Below are 14,708 nucleotides of genomic sequence, written 5' to 3' on the forward strand. Positions count from 1 at the left end.
ACATACACCTGTAAACTAGAGCTGGACCACATGGACAAAATCAAATATCATCTGTGACTGAATACCTTGAAAATTATATTTTGACAATATTTTAAGGATGATTATGGGTGTATTGTATCCTTTTACTACAATGCAGCCTCTAAACCATGAAAAGATGACAAAATTCCATACAATATGTGGTCTTTTACCAAGATATCAATATAATATCCCCCCAGACCACATTATGAAGTGTAGGTTATGGCTGTTTGTTATGGTGATGGTGGGTGGTTGTGCGGGGTTCCTGGCCTACCTCATAGATGTTGAACTGCTCCATGAGGTCAAGGTCAGTTCCCTTCCTGCTCAGGTGTCTCTGGGCCACGGCTTCGATGCCCTGCTCCTCCAGACAGTCCACCACGTCATAGTAGGAGTCCTGGTCTGGGAGGCCAGCAAGAGTCTGACACACACACACACACACACACACACACACATACATGCAAACATACAATCAAAACATGATTATAGTTCTTTACCATCTCGCCTGTCACATGTTAGATTAACTGCGAGAACAGCTGGGACAGCAGAGAAAGTGTGGGAGGGGAACATAAATGAGAGAAACAGAAAGACAGAGGTTAACAGAAAAGGGAAACAGAGAGCAGAGTGAAGCAGGATGACTGATTGATATACTGCTGGTTGATAGACTAGCAATATGGAAGGCGTTCAGTAGTATTCACTGACTTTATTGATGAGTGTCATCGCGTAGACCAGGAGCTCTGTGTCCACTCCATCCTTCTCATCCAGGATTTCCATGGTATTTGACCACATTTTAGTGCCTACAGAACCAGGCATGAAACACATCATAAGTCACACAACGGACTATAAGCAACAAAGCTTAACACATCTTTCAGTGTTAAAGAGGTTTACACCAATAATATAATAATCACTTTTAAATCTCTGGATTAATCTAAAAAAAGTGTCTCAACCATGCAGCTCCACCAAGGTGCATGGATCAAAAAGAACCAAAAGAATGAAAGCAATTCAACATTTCTTCAGGAACAATTGCTGGCTCATGTGGCAGAAAAGCAGTTGCAGCATTCTTGCGGCAGAGTCAAAACAGAGCAGGACAGGACACTGGACCGCTCTGTCCACTGAGAAAGGAGTGGTCGGCTGCTCTAAGCCCCAGCCGTCAGGGTCAAGCCAGTCTCCCTCTCACCAGGAGACAGGGGATCAGGTTTAGCCTCCTTACGCAACAGCAGGAGTGATGAGTTAAGATAGAGTGGAGAGAGATGGCTACCTGACCCCTCAATACTGCTGCTCAACTCCCTTCTGTAGGCCAAAGAACAACGTGGAGCCGAGGATAACTGAACCCAGCCAGGATCAAGAGTTACAGCCTTTTTCAATAAGCCTCATTCCATGCATGGACAGGGAGCTGCTGAGGACTGCTGATCTGACTGCAGAGTAATAGGAGCTTGTTCCGTCATCTGTGGTCACCTGAACAGCAGTGCTTCCACCGTTACTCTACCAGTGTAACTTAATATGAGAAAGTGAGCTCTGCCTCAGATTCTCTGTCAAAATCTACATAGATCTACATTGATCTACAACAGTTCACAGACAGTGCTCTTCACTGAGTATCTCAGTCTCTTCAGCTTCCTGACTAAACTGCTGCCTTGGTTACACAGTGTTCCTACCTCTTTTGGTGTCCACAGCATTCACAGCCTTTATGAGCAGGGCGGCGTTGGCCTCAGTGTACTCCACGAACACCAGCAGCAACTTTAGGGCCGTCTTCACCACCAGACGAAACTGCAGCACACAAACAGGAAAAAACAGTTCATGCACTGCACAGTCACCAAACACATACACCTAATATGCTACCCATTACATTTTCATGGCAAACTATATGTGTTTTATAACACAGCCACTGACCAACATGACGCAGTATGTGTGCCAGGCCTTGATATTGCAAAAGCTAAATGGTATCTATATTGTTTTAGGAAAGCTTTTCCTGTCTGAACAGTCTTGAGGGTATGATAAGAAGCCTGTGAAGAGACAGTACTAAAATAGATATTTCAGGGGAACATACAGTTCTCACTCAATGCTGTCAGTCATTCATCAGATGTTTATATAGGCAAACAGCACAAATGTAACTGTAATGATGTATGAATGAAATAAAATCTTGGTAATTATAGTGAACTGAGAAGATTCTGAAAATATCATAAGATAATTAAGGAGTCCTAGCAACCGTGGGAAGATACAGAGACTGAGAGACTGTGACACTGAAACGGAGAGTGAATAATTCATAGAGAGAGGAGTAATGGGTCTTATACAAAGTGGCAATGACTGTGTTAACAGAGAAAGTCAATAAATCAGCACTATGCCAATGTTTTTAAGCCTGTACCACCAGAGTTTGAGCACAAATCCCAGAACTGTATCAGCTCTATAAAGGAACAAACAACTCTCCAACCAACAACTGTCAACTCCAAGTAATTGAAACTGAAAAATCAACCGGTATTACAGCAAAAAATTGCTGAGTTGAGACACTGGGAAGACATGGCCTGGTATTTACAGAGGCAGGAAGAAAGGTAAATGGTGAGAACACAACATTAAATGAGACAACAATGTTACTAGGGAAAGGCAAGCCAATGTACGAGGACATAATTCAGTGCTGTTGCACATGCAGCAACCTGACCACTAGAGGGCTTAGGTGACCATGATGAAATGGGGGTAGCTTGCACGTTGACACAAAGTGAATTATGGCAGAGGAGTTAAATGTATAATTATTTTGAATTATTAAATGCACAGGCCATGTTTCTAGGTCTATTTTACAACAGATTCATTCAGATTCATGCATATACTTTACCTTGGACCCGACAAGGGTGTAAAGCCACTGCACTGTTTCATTGTGAGATATGAGACCGTTCATCCCATCCACATACAGCATTATCTGTCCAAGAGCTGGAGGGGGAGAGACAAAAGGGAGACTGGTTATACGCACATCTGCCATCCCAGTTTTGTTATTTTCTTTTCTTCACTGCAAAACTGTCAATACTCTCACATCTGTCCTGCACAAGACTGTGTTTGTGTTTTGTTAGCTTTGGTGTGCGTGAGAGTATATGTGCATGTGTGAGCAGTTGCATCAAGTGGTTTAGAAAATAACACTGATATATGACATGGATAGTGAATCACAGGAGAAATAAAACTTTGCTAGGCCTGTGAAATCTTGAAACTGGATCTGCAAGGTTTCATCTGGCCCAGAGATTTGCTTTTATCTTTGAGCTGACAGTGAAGCCTTACTGAGAAGAAGAGGGCAGTATGCACAGCAGATTACAAAGGGAATAGAACATTTAGAAGAGGCCAGTTAAACAAAACATGCAGAGGTGATCTGATTGACACATCTGCTCAAAGTGCCTTGTTAAGAGGCTTATACTAGACTTGCATAACATGGTGTTGTCATTTGTGCTATTTGACCAAAATACCCGTTTCATGGGATTTTTGACTGTGCTAGTGAGAGATATTCATGTGCACATGCACAAATTAGAACACAAACTCGTATATTGTTAGTGGAAGAGGTCAATAACACTGCTGTTCCCGATTTGTCTAAATCTCCATAGAAACTGCAGCTGCAATGGAGATGAACCTTAAACAAATCACAAAAGACAGTTGAAAGGAAAACAGTGCCTATCTACTCCTCTGTCAACTCAACTGAGGGAAAAATATTTAAGCGGGCTGACTCGCTGGACTCTGACATGACTTCCATCTGTAACAGGATACATAAATAAGAGCATAATAAGAGCCAAGGGATCTCAATGGGGGGGCACTAAAAGTGTAGGGCTTCTGTTAAAGAGGGGAGCTGGGAGAGGGAGACAAATGCCGCTGGATAGGATAAGAACAGACAAAAGTTTCCTTTAAGCCTGTAGTGTTTTTTTATGGGCAGAGAGTGAAATGGTCTGTCAGTGCTTAACAGCATCTCAGTGGCCATCTCCACAGAGGGAGAAGCACTTTAACACAGCAGAGCACACAACAGGACGAGCTCAGCTTGAACCCACTGTAACTACATATGATACATTAGCTGACAGGAGGGGGGCGGGGAAGTCTTGGTATAAGCATACATTTAAGGTGGGACAGTTTGGGGAGTCTGTTTCACTTCTGTTGACAGATGCCATGGTCTTTTGGGGAATTACTCAGCGCCATTTTCTGGAAAAGTAATAAAAGCCACTCTTGCCACTCTCAAACTGGTATCCAGCTGAAGCATGAGAAAGGCAGTGAGGTTTTACTTATCAAATCCCTCAGAGATGTACTAATCTGAGGGTTCTTCATAGGCTCTTACAATAGGCCAGGTGCATTAGTTTGTTTGAAATCCAGAAAAAAAAAATAATAGAGTGTGAGAGATATTTGTGAAACTTTTCCTGCATGTCATAGATTCCTACATGACAACATCTAGACAAAATAGAACAGACAGGAACTCTGTGAATGAGCCACATACGATCTGTTCTTTGTGTGCTTGAATCAGATTCTCCTATGGTTCTCATGATGTGGGGGCTGCAACTTCTGCTGCAGCCCCCACTATTTTTTTTTCCTCTGCTCTGCTCCTCTGGAGGAGCATGAAAATTGTGAATATACTGTAGGTATGCCAAAATTCCCAGGTGCAGCTGTGTGTGCATGGTGCACGAGAGTGTGTATGTCTGTGTGCATGTGTGTGTGTGCGCATGGTGCATGAGTCTGTGCGTGCATAAGTGCATGAGTCTGTGCGTGCACAAGTGCATGTGTGCATTCAGGTTGCCGACGGCCCACTGCCGCAGCAACGGCAGTTCATCTTTTATCAATCTGGGTTAATTACTCACAACATGTCAGGCCAGAGCATTCCAAACAGTCCTTCCCTGGTGCGCTCAGAGGAGTGTGTCAGAGCAGTCAGCGGCACAGACAATGTGGCTTATCCAAAGGAGGCCACATCAGAGTGTGTTTATGAAAACATAATTAACCCCCTCAGTCAGCGGAGGCCTGAGTGTCGCCCTCTCCTGTAACTCCCCCACTTTGTATGACACCACTGTTGACAGATAAGTGACAACAGTAATGACTTGCTGTACAGCTGGCCTACTGAATGTGACTCAATAATAAATTCCTCCACTACATGTTTTGCTATGACACCTAACCAGCATATGAGATGTGGCTAAAATAGAAAGACATTTCATTGTGTTTGCCGTGTCTTTATACGTACGCTGTGAGTCAACATGATAGCTGTTGGGTTCCACTTTATAATGCTGACAAATTACAGTTGCTGCAACTGCAGCATGAGTAATGACCTTCATGCTCCTTTTCAAGTTGGTAGCCAATGCCTGACCCGCAGTATCATCATAGCACAGACTTTTATCTGTTGAGTGCACCTGTGTTCACTATCTGTCCTGGTGCAAGAGGGTTTTGTGGAATGCCCATTGAAAACAGGGGGGGGAAAAAATAGGTGAACTTAATGAAAGCTCTTAAAAGTTGTCATTACACAACATCAATGCAGCTTTGATGATGGATCAGATGATGGAAATTAGTGAGTCTTCACAATATCAAAACAAGCTGAAAAAGGCTTTTATATAATTTTGTTTTGTTATCACAAGGCATTCTATTAAGATATTAGTCATAGTTGTTATTTTACTATAGTATGTCACCAAGTGAAATAAGGCCAGGAAAAATGGATTCTGAGTGGATAAGATTTATTAAGAACTTAAGAAGACTATAGAAATGATTATATCCAAACTAAACAGAACTAAAGCAGAACTGCCCAACCACTACCATTTCTCTCGTTCATTAAAATGGCTAGATTATGCCGTTACTCACTGTCAGCTGCTATTTGCAAAGAATTGTAAGAGTACTGGAAACCACGTGAACTGCAATTACCACCCAAACAGCAGAGTAAAGTAATAGGACATCGTAACTGTTTAAAGAAAAATAAAATTGCCTTCCATTACAGGAAACTACATCAGTCAGAGTCTGGTCAAAAACAGTTTAAGGAAACAACTAATCAGTCTCTCAGCAATCACTTTTGTGAACTACAAATAGAACTTATTTCCACACAACTGCAAACAAATTAGTCATGAAACTGACCTGGAAAATGAAAGGTTACCTCTTTGCTGCAGTTCAGGCTATGACTTTTGAATGTGTGATCCTAATCATTACATTACAGCACAGCACACTTCCCGCTCCCTTTGTAGCTTTGCAATGTATTGTGGATAATGGTTAATAGCTGTGAGGCTAAACTGCCCGTCTAGAACCTGGGATTTATTTTTAAATGCTCAGACAGACAGTCATCAATAACTTTGAGTGAGAGTTAATAAGAAGAGCATGTGAGGGCTGAGTCTATGCAGGACACCCTCCACTTCAAACACTGATGTAGAGCCAAAAATGTGGGCTTCCATTCAAGTAATCACAAGCAGCTCTACAATACCTCACACAAAGTACAACAATAACACTGCTTAGTCCCTTTGCATGTAATGTCACATAATGAGATGCTGGCAGACAATGAGCTGCTTTCAAAGCGCAGCGATGAGCATTGAAATGTAAGCCATTTGTTGCAGAAGAAAGATGAGAAAGATCAGGCTTAAAAGAAACTTGGAAGTGTTCAATGAGTGGCCTGGCATCTGTTCTTCACTCTTACACTCAGTTTCTTTCATTACTTAACATACACTGCCTTCAGAGAGAATAAAGTGAGTGCAGCCACTTGAAGCTGGAGAGGGGAACCGCAGACCTACTGACTGGCGTCCTGTGTGTGAAAACTCGGGTGTGAGGAGAGAAGTAAAGAGGTCCAGCAACTGAGGTCTTGCGGAGGTCCCATCTCCGGGCCTCTCCCTCTCCTAAACCACAGCAATTATCTTCCACAACCCCAAGAATGTAAAGGAAGGGCTGCTCCCTGACCACTGCCAAGGTGTGAACCACTATGAGGCCTGAGAGGCAGCATCAACGTGAGTCAGCTTACTCAAATGCAGCAGTAAAATAAAAAAAAAAAGTCCACCTTATCTCTTAAGAAGCAGGAGACCAACTCAGCGGTTCCCCTTCTAATAAACCTTCCCCTTCCCCTCCCATTCTCCGCCCCGCTCCTTGGTTTCATTTACATTTTGGAATTTACCAAAACTGGGTCAGCCAAACTGTCTGTCAGCATGCCACATTTATTTTAGCAGGACTATGGGACAGGGGCCAAATTTTGATCCCTTACAGCACAACTTACAGCCTCTTATCTTGTTCTGCTCTGCATTAGGCTTGAGCTGCACTCACTTCTGAAATGTGCCCCCCTATAGTCACGTAATTGCTAACCTAGCAAGCTGGGCCTTCTTTACAACAAGGGCTAGAAAGACTTTTTATATGTATGATTTTTACTTTTTTCTTCTGTGTCCACGACAATTATGATCCAAGATGGACTAATAGACTACTGACTGTTTTGCTGGTAATAAACTGGAATTCCAGCAGTGGATATTAGTGTCCACAGTGCTCACTAGGGGTTTGACACAGATGAGCACTCAGTAGTGATACATGAAACCTCAACGTCCTCTTTACTGAGAGTGAGTTGCCATATAAATCAAATAATCTTTGCAGCAGATTTTTTACTAAAGAGAGAATCTGACTTGAACGTGGCTAAGCCAGACTTGTCAGTCTGCTCTATTCGAGCAACTGAGAAAATACCAATTCTGATCATACAGAGACTTTTCTGCAGTGAATTTAGATTGGGTGGCAGAATGTGAGGAGTGTTTCATGACACTTTGATAGTGCTAAGCTGACAGATTTTCTTCGGTTATTGCTACTGCATCCATATTTCATCATTCCCCCTGTTAGAATTTGATTTAGAGACTGTCTCTTGTAAAAAGACGTTTATTACTGTGACCAATTAAATAGCTCTTATGTGCTCATTTTTTAAGTTTCTTTTGTTACTCAGCAGCACCACTTCTAATCAGCCAGGCTATTAAAGCCAGACTAACTCCCTCAGCCAGACCAATTTCCATCACCAAGCCCACTGCCAGACCTGCATCAAGTCTCGTACAGTAAAACAACAGGGCTTCCATTCTCAGACTTGAATACATGTCTGCCAGCATTTTGACACAATTTACTGTGGGCCTGAGCCCAAACAAACTCCCCAAAGACAAACAAACAAAACTAATGGAACAATAGCATGAAGTAAAGCAGGGGAAACTCTCCAATTCTTAGCTGAGCCAGCCGCACTGGCATCACAGACATAAACTACCACTGTACTGTTGATAGAGAAAAGGGCAGAGTATCGTGTGCCCAGTAAAGAAAGAAATAACGCAAACAAATTATATTTCTATAGCCTTAGCTGCTCTATTTTTGCATCCAATCTAGTCCACAGATGAAAACAAAGTGGGCTGCTATAGAAATCATTATTTTAGCTCACTTTAACTGAGCAGAATCAAACTGTGGTGCTTTTCCTCTTCAATCTAAGGGGGGACTCTTTGGAGAACAGCAACAGCATGACATCCTCTCCCATGTAAAGTCAACTGAAAGATGAGCTGTGGTAAAGTGTTAGCGCTCTTGGGACAAGAGCGGTGTGATTCGCTCTGGTTCTGGATAGCCATATGCTGAATTCAGTCCCAAGAAACAGTCAGCTCATAGGAATCAGCCATAAAACCCACTCACATGCTGAGCGTTTCGATCTATCTGGCTGTGTGCTACATAACTGCAAAATATTATTTTTTCCCCCTTCCAAATCATAGTTTATGTGTCTTAGACTGCAAGAACTGCAAGGTCATACAATAAAATAAGAGCTTGAGAAATGAACCAAATCAAACAGTTCTCATAATATAATTCGCTTGTATACTAAATTCTGATGTTACAGTGGAACAGGTTCCAGAGTGTGGTTGTAATTCCTCTCTTCGCGGTTTGCTAAGGCTGGAAAAAAAAAAAAAAAAAAAAGTTTTTTTTTCTTTCAGTTGCTTACAGATGAAGGGAGAGGAAAGCTGAGGCAGAATATAGGTCAGGCAGGTGGGGTTGAATTGGGTTCAGATGGGAGCTGTCTGCTCATGTGAGGGGATCAGAGGAGGTCTGTATGGTCTGACAAAGGGGGGGTGAGGGACAGGGAGGGAAGTATCCGGTAGGAACAAGTCTCTGAGCTCATGCAAAAAACACCGCAAGCAGTTTAAGTTTTTCCACTCACTTGAAGATTGCGTGCTCAGTTTTTGGTCACTTTAAACTTTGACATTTGGACCAAAACCTGCACATTAAAGCATGAATGTAAAATATGAATGAGTGTAAACAATATTTTAGGGACTTCACTGACTCCATATAGCAGCATTATGTATCCTTACACAAAATATGTTCTGCCAATGGAGGCGGTTGTAGGGAGAGCAGAGTAAAGCAAAGAGAGCCTCCTGCTTACTTAAGTGTCCTTGAGCAAGATACTGGATCCTTACCAGTTCAAGGGTTGCTGCTCCACTGCTTTACTTTGTCAAACACTTTAATAGCAAAGCATTAAAAATAAATAAAAACTAAGTAACTTAATAATAACAAACATATATTTGATGAGTTGAGTTGTGTGTCTCACTGAAAGCTTCAGCATTTCCATCTCTGCCTGATATAAAATATGCATGTAAAATCAGTGATCAGCCCATTACCCTCAATCATGTTTCGCCTGACAAACAACTAGAGTGTTGTGGTGTAAACACTAGTGAAACATATTATGCTTTGTGTCTTTCAAACCATCATAAACATAAAGAAATATCTCCACCCTGCCTACCTTTGAAAGCAGAGGAGTGGCACAGTGAATGTGTGTGTGTGCAAGTGTGTCAGTAAGTTTCAGGCTGAAAAGCTTTGGGGCAACAGGAGCAGTTGCTGGCTTAGAGAGTTGCAGGAGACTGAGTGAAAAGTGTGTGTGTGTTATTCCCATGAGATCTCATTAGAAACCGGGAGTTTCAGGTTCTGCTGGTGCAACATGGGCATTCCTGGAGATACCCCTCTGATTTCAGTGCTTGTCAATACACTGTGTGTGTGTGTGTGTGTGTGTGTTCCTGGATCTTCCCATTCAGATTTCCTTTATTCTAGAGGATTTACCAGAGAATTTCTCTTAGGGTTTGCTTGCTGTGACTCACTTTTTCCTGCACATCTTTGCTGCATGATCAAACACACATAGGGAAATTGTCACATCCACAATAACCTGCATATATATTGATGCATTTGCACAGAGCAGGTCAGCCCAGCCCAGACAGAATGGAAATGTTTATCCAGACGATGGGCCACAGAAAGGGTCTCCCCCTTTAGAACAGACAACCTATAACACAGCCAGACAACACAATACACACTGTTTCCAACAAGGGCTGCCAACAGCACTGTTAACCTAACCACGCCTGGGCTTTCACTTAGTGCGCAGCAAAATGGTCAAACCAGCGAGAGGAGGAGAACTCAGTTGCTCTCTGTTGAGTATTTCAAGAAATTGTGTCAGGAAATTTTACAGTTATCACATGATCTGGTTTGTGTTGATTCTGACTTGAGAACAATAAAGTGCCCCACTGTGTACTGGAGTAGCCTTCTGGATATCCAGTAACACCTCGGAGTGACAGCTTTATATGCCTTAATAAACTATTAAGCAATGATAAATTTAATAAAAATAATAAGTTACATATCATATTCTAAGTATATGTAAGTAAGTATGCCATTAGTAATGGCATGCATTAAAATTTAAATTCCGATTCATCACATCATTACCTAATTTAACTACCTGTACTTGAGCCTGTGTCCAGACCTATATTTACTCTTACAAATATAAATTATTTGTGATAATCTCCAAACAATGGTTACATTCGTTTTACAGGTTTTACTTATGTATTAAAAATTATTTGTTAGTATGTAAGTCATACTTGAATTGAAATATTAATTGTAATGCAATTTACCATTTATATGTGTATCTTTCCTTCCAGTATCTCTTAGATCTTAGATATCAAACCCTTTTTTTTTTTTTTTTGCACCAACACAGGGTAAAGTGCAAATGTACCAGCAACAGACCTCAGAGATAACACTTTAATTCATTTTAGCTGTTGTGTTTAACTGTGTGTTATTATTATGATCATTTAAATGTAAGCCACATGTGCTATAGAAGCAGTGCTGGGGAGGAATTATTTACATGCAATTCAATTTAATGAAATAATTAAAATATTGACCATACGTATTACATTTTTAACAGGGCAACTAGTAATCTGTGACCTATTACATTTCAAAAGTAACCTTCCCAACGCTGTACAGACGTACAAGAGTCTGCAGGTTTTCAATCATACCAAACACTCCAGCGGCTGTTTTCATTAATCAGCACACCTTCAACAACAGAGGAGCAGTGAGTGAATCCATGAAATCAGCCACAGTAGTGTTTGGTTGACTTGGAAAAAAAAAAAAAAAACAGCAGACTCTTGGGTCAGACACTCTTGGCACACAGTTGAGATCCACTGTTCACTATCATCAGATACTTGCTAATACGCCAGACATAAGATGATGTGCCACTGCACTGAGAAATATTAAAGAGGCCAACTCGAATTTCAACAAAAGGTTCTTCTGTAAGAGGTGCACTTGTAGCAGTGTGAAAGAGGCTGCTGCACAATAAAGTTACTGCTGTGTGACACTAAAAGCCAGACGGAGTGCTGTATTGGGAGCAGTGTTCCAGGTCCCAGACAATTTAAGAGGCAATGAAACACTTGACTAGAACACATCTCCCTCTCCCACTGAGCCGCTGTGAGAAACTCCCTCTGGAAACCAGGAAGTCAAGGTGCTTTGACTTATGGCATTCTAACAGCCATGTCATTAAAAACAGGAGCTCTCATAGTGGTAGCATGAGCAAGAGACATATAGATAGATAGAGAGAGACAGAGTGAGAGAAAGAACAAAAGAAAGGATGAGATAAAAGCGCAAAATGAAAAATGAGCATGACTTATTTGATAAAGTAACACAGATTGTTCAAAAACATTAATCGCCTCTCTCTAGAAGCAATAAATTCACAAGCTGCAGTGTGTCAGCCTGTGTATATGTCAGCACGACATGCTGTGAGTAATACAGTAGGCTTCTGGATATAAAGACAATTAATGCAATGTTAAAGCATACCTTTTCCAAGTGTCTATCCATGCATAGACAGCTTTGAAAGGTGTGAAAAGATCATTCTATAAATTCCTAAGGATTTGAAGCTTCAACTTCACCTTGGCACCAATTTTTATGTGAGAGGCCTTCACCTGCTTAGTGTTTTGCAAACAGCAATGTGCAGAAAGAAATAGCATGGCCTTTGAGAACGGCAAACAGAGAAAGTGTAGTTAAAAACACAGCTTGTGTTGAGGAATGTCAATGATGAACATTTCAAAGCAAGGAATAATTGCTTTAAATTAACTGTAATTGGTTTGTCTTAAGTCTGCCGTGTTGTTGCTCTCTCTGCCGCTCCCACAGACCTGCCGCTGGGAGCCATGCCCCCATCATTGGTAAAGTGCTTTCTTTTCCATAATGCAGTAACAACACTTTTCTCAACCAAGGTGCCATTAATTATAATTACAATTTTGAATTTATCAAGGAAAGAAAGCCGTCATCTTTGTTAATGCTTATTAATTTGTAAATACTAGAAATGTAACTGAAAACATTATCTGCTGTTCAACCTCATCTCTAATCCAGTTTGTGTTCATCATAATTGGTAGGGCTCTGTTCAAGGTTCTTAGGGCACTGTCCTATAAGCGCTGATATGTTTAAGTGAAATACCTATGCCAGCTGACATTTTTACAAATACATGGATCATCATCTTGTAATACAGTATGATGTAAAAGCCCAGACAGAAAAAAATCTGTCCTTTCTCAGCAAGCCTGGCTTTTATTGAAATGTTTTGCTTGAGCAAGGGATTGTGTGCTGTGCTGTTGATATAAAGAGATCCCAAAGACCTACAGTGTAGCGTACAATGTTATCCTAATAATTATCTCCAGCAAGGGGTTAGACAGGTCACCTCTGTGTGTCTGTCTGTCTGTCTGTCTGTCTGTCAGCAGGATAACTCAGAGAGCACTGGGCAGATTTGTATGAAACTTGGTGGGAAGTGTTTTTATGGGCCAGCAAAGAGAGGAACTTTTCAGGCCAATCAGACTAAAAGGGGCATGGCAACAGTCGAGGCTTGGTACAAAAAGGCCTGTAGCTTCTAAATGTGTCCACGTGACATCACAAAACCTGTAGGGGAGGTCGGTCATGGGTCAAAGCAACATTGACCAACTTTCCATGCTCACTGGCTAAAAGGAGGGTGCCTTATGGTAACAGCATTGACAAAAAGGGTGTGGCTTAGCACAATCTTGGCTAATGCCGAAACATCCAGCTGTTTTCTACTGCGTGCCTGCTTGTTTATAGACGAAGACTGATAAATATTGAAAAACATCATGGTGAAATATAATTCACTACCAAATAAGGCAGTTTGGCTTAACTACACTAACATGTTGCGAAACCTTCGCTTAACAGTCCATGGCATTAACCAAAGACTGATGGTTTCAAGAAAAAATTCAAATGAGATTTTTCTATAAGGTTTTCCTGAGTGAAAACCAACCCATTTTATTATGCTGTCCTAATTTTTGAAAATTAAAGAATAGAATTACATTTTGGGTATGCCTGCGATGCCTGCGATGCCTTTTTGGCTCCTGTGTTTACCCGAGGAGAGTGTGGGCCTATAGGGGGGCCAGATGGCACAGGCACCTCTGAAAAGGTGACCTCAGACCCATTCCCATTGAGGGGGTGATAAAGGCAGAAAAGCTTTCCACAGAAAGGCCTCCCAAGAGCTGAGTCCAGATCTGGAAGCCCTCCGAGCCAGGTGTGAGGGGCCCGCAGAGCACTAACTGGCAACAGACACTTCCAGGGCTTTGAGAAGAGGGAATAAAAAGAGGAGGGAAAGAAAAAAGTGAGAGGATGATGTAGATTGCTAGAAACTTATGAGAGAACCACTTCACCATTTACTACAGAGTTAAGGCTTCTTACTGGCAGGGCCCTGCTCTTCATGTAAAATGCATGCAGACTGGTGTGCATGTGTGACTGTGCCTTTTTCATCTACCAAAGCCCTGTAAGATTGATTTTTATTCATGAAAAGGAGCCTAACTGTTTTGTCGGGAGGTTTTTAATGCACTCCAGACAGATGGGTTTGAGGCTGCATTCCAACTTTTCTTGTTCTTTGCTGGCTTTGACTTGAAATGCAGAGAGAGTTTACAGCATGCCCACAGGAGAAGTGATCAATTTTTAATACTAAATCAATTACTGCTGGTGTACTTGGCTCTCTCTTTCAGTCTGTGTGTGTGTGTGTGTGTGTGTGTGTTCATGTGTGAAAATTTCAGCCTTCTTATTTTACTTCCCTCCAGGGAATACTTGTGACATAGCTTCTCTTGGAAGTGATTAGCAGTAAAGCAGCCACAGCTACAACATATATCTGACCTGTGCACGTGTGTGTGTGTGTGTACGTCTGTGTTCAAGCATGTGTTGCATTTGTGTCCTCCAACATATGGCTCACGAGGGAGGGTGATCTACACCCCACATTTCCTCAGCTGGTCAGGAGAATTTAGGTCAGGAGTTGAAACAGGTTATGGGAGCTTTTGGGAGAGCGGTAGTTTGGCATTCTCATTGTGATCATGCAGAAATACAGCAGGGGAAAAAGGAGAATGTGCAGAGATGAAGAAGATAAATTAGCGCATGTATGAATAAAGAACGTCCCGGAAAAACACACTCACACAGACATTATATCGTGGCTCTTGAAGAGGTAAAGAAAACAAAAGAGG

General features: G+C 41.7%; 1 protein-coding gene across 2 annotated transcripts in view; it reads right to left on the minus strand.

Annotated features, from left to right (window-relative positions):
- Positions 1–14,708, minus strand: part of fhod3b (formin homology 2 domain containing 3b) — a 93,551-nt gene that overhangs the window by 19,243 nt on the left and 59,600 nt on the right. For both annotated transcript variants that reach the window (XM_030071663.1, XM_030071664.1), the window contains exons 6-9: positions 2,834–2,928; positions 1,665–1,776; positions 715–809; positions 290–433 (exon numbers count right to left, since the gene is read on the minus strand). In XM_030071663.1, coding sequence (XP_029927523.1) covers positions 290–433; positions 715–809; positions 1,665–1,776; positions 2,834–2,928 — 446 coding nt within the window. The remainder of the gene's footprint in view (positions 1–289; positions 434–714; positions 810–1,664; positions 1,777–2,833; positions 2,929–14,708) is intronic.

The sequence above is a fragment of the Myripristis murdjan genome, chromosome 16 (genome assembly GCF_902150065.1).
Source record: "Myripristis murdjan chromosome 16, fMyrMur1.1, whole genome shotgun sequence".
Taxonomy (NCBI): domain Eukaryota; kingdom Metazoa; phylum Chordata; class Actinopteri; order Holocentriformes; family Holocentridae; genus Myripristis; species Myripristis murdjan.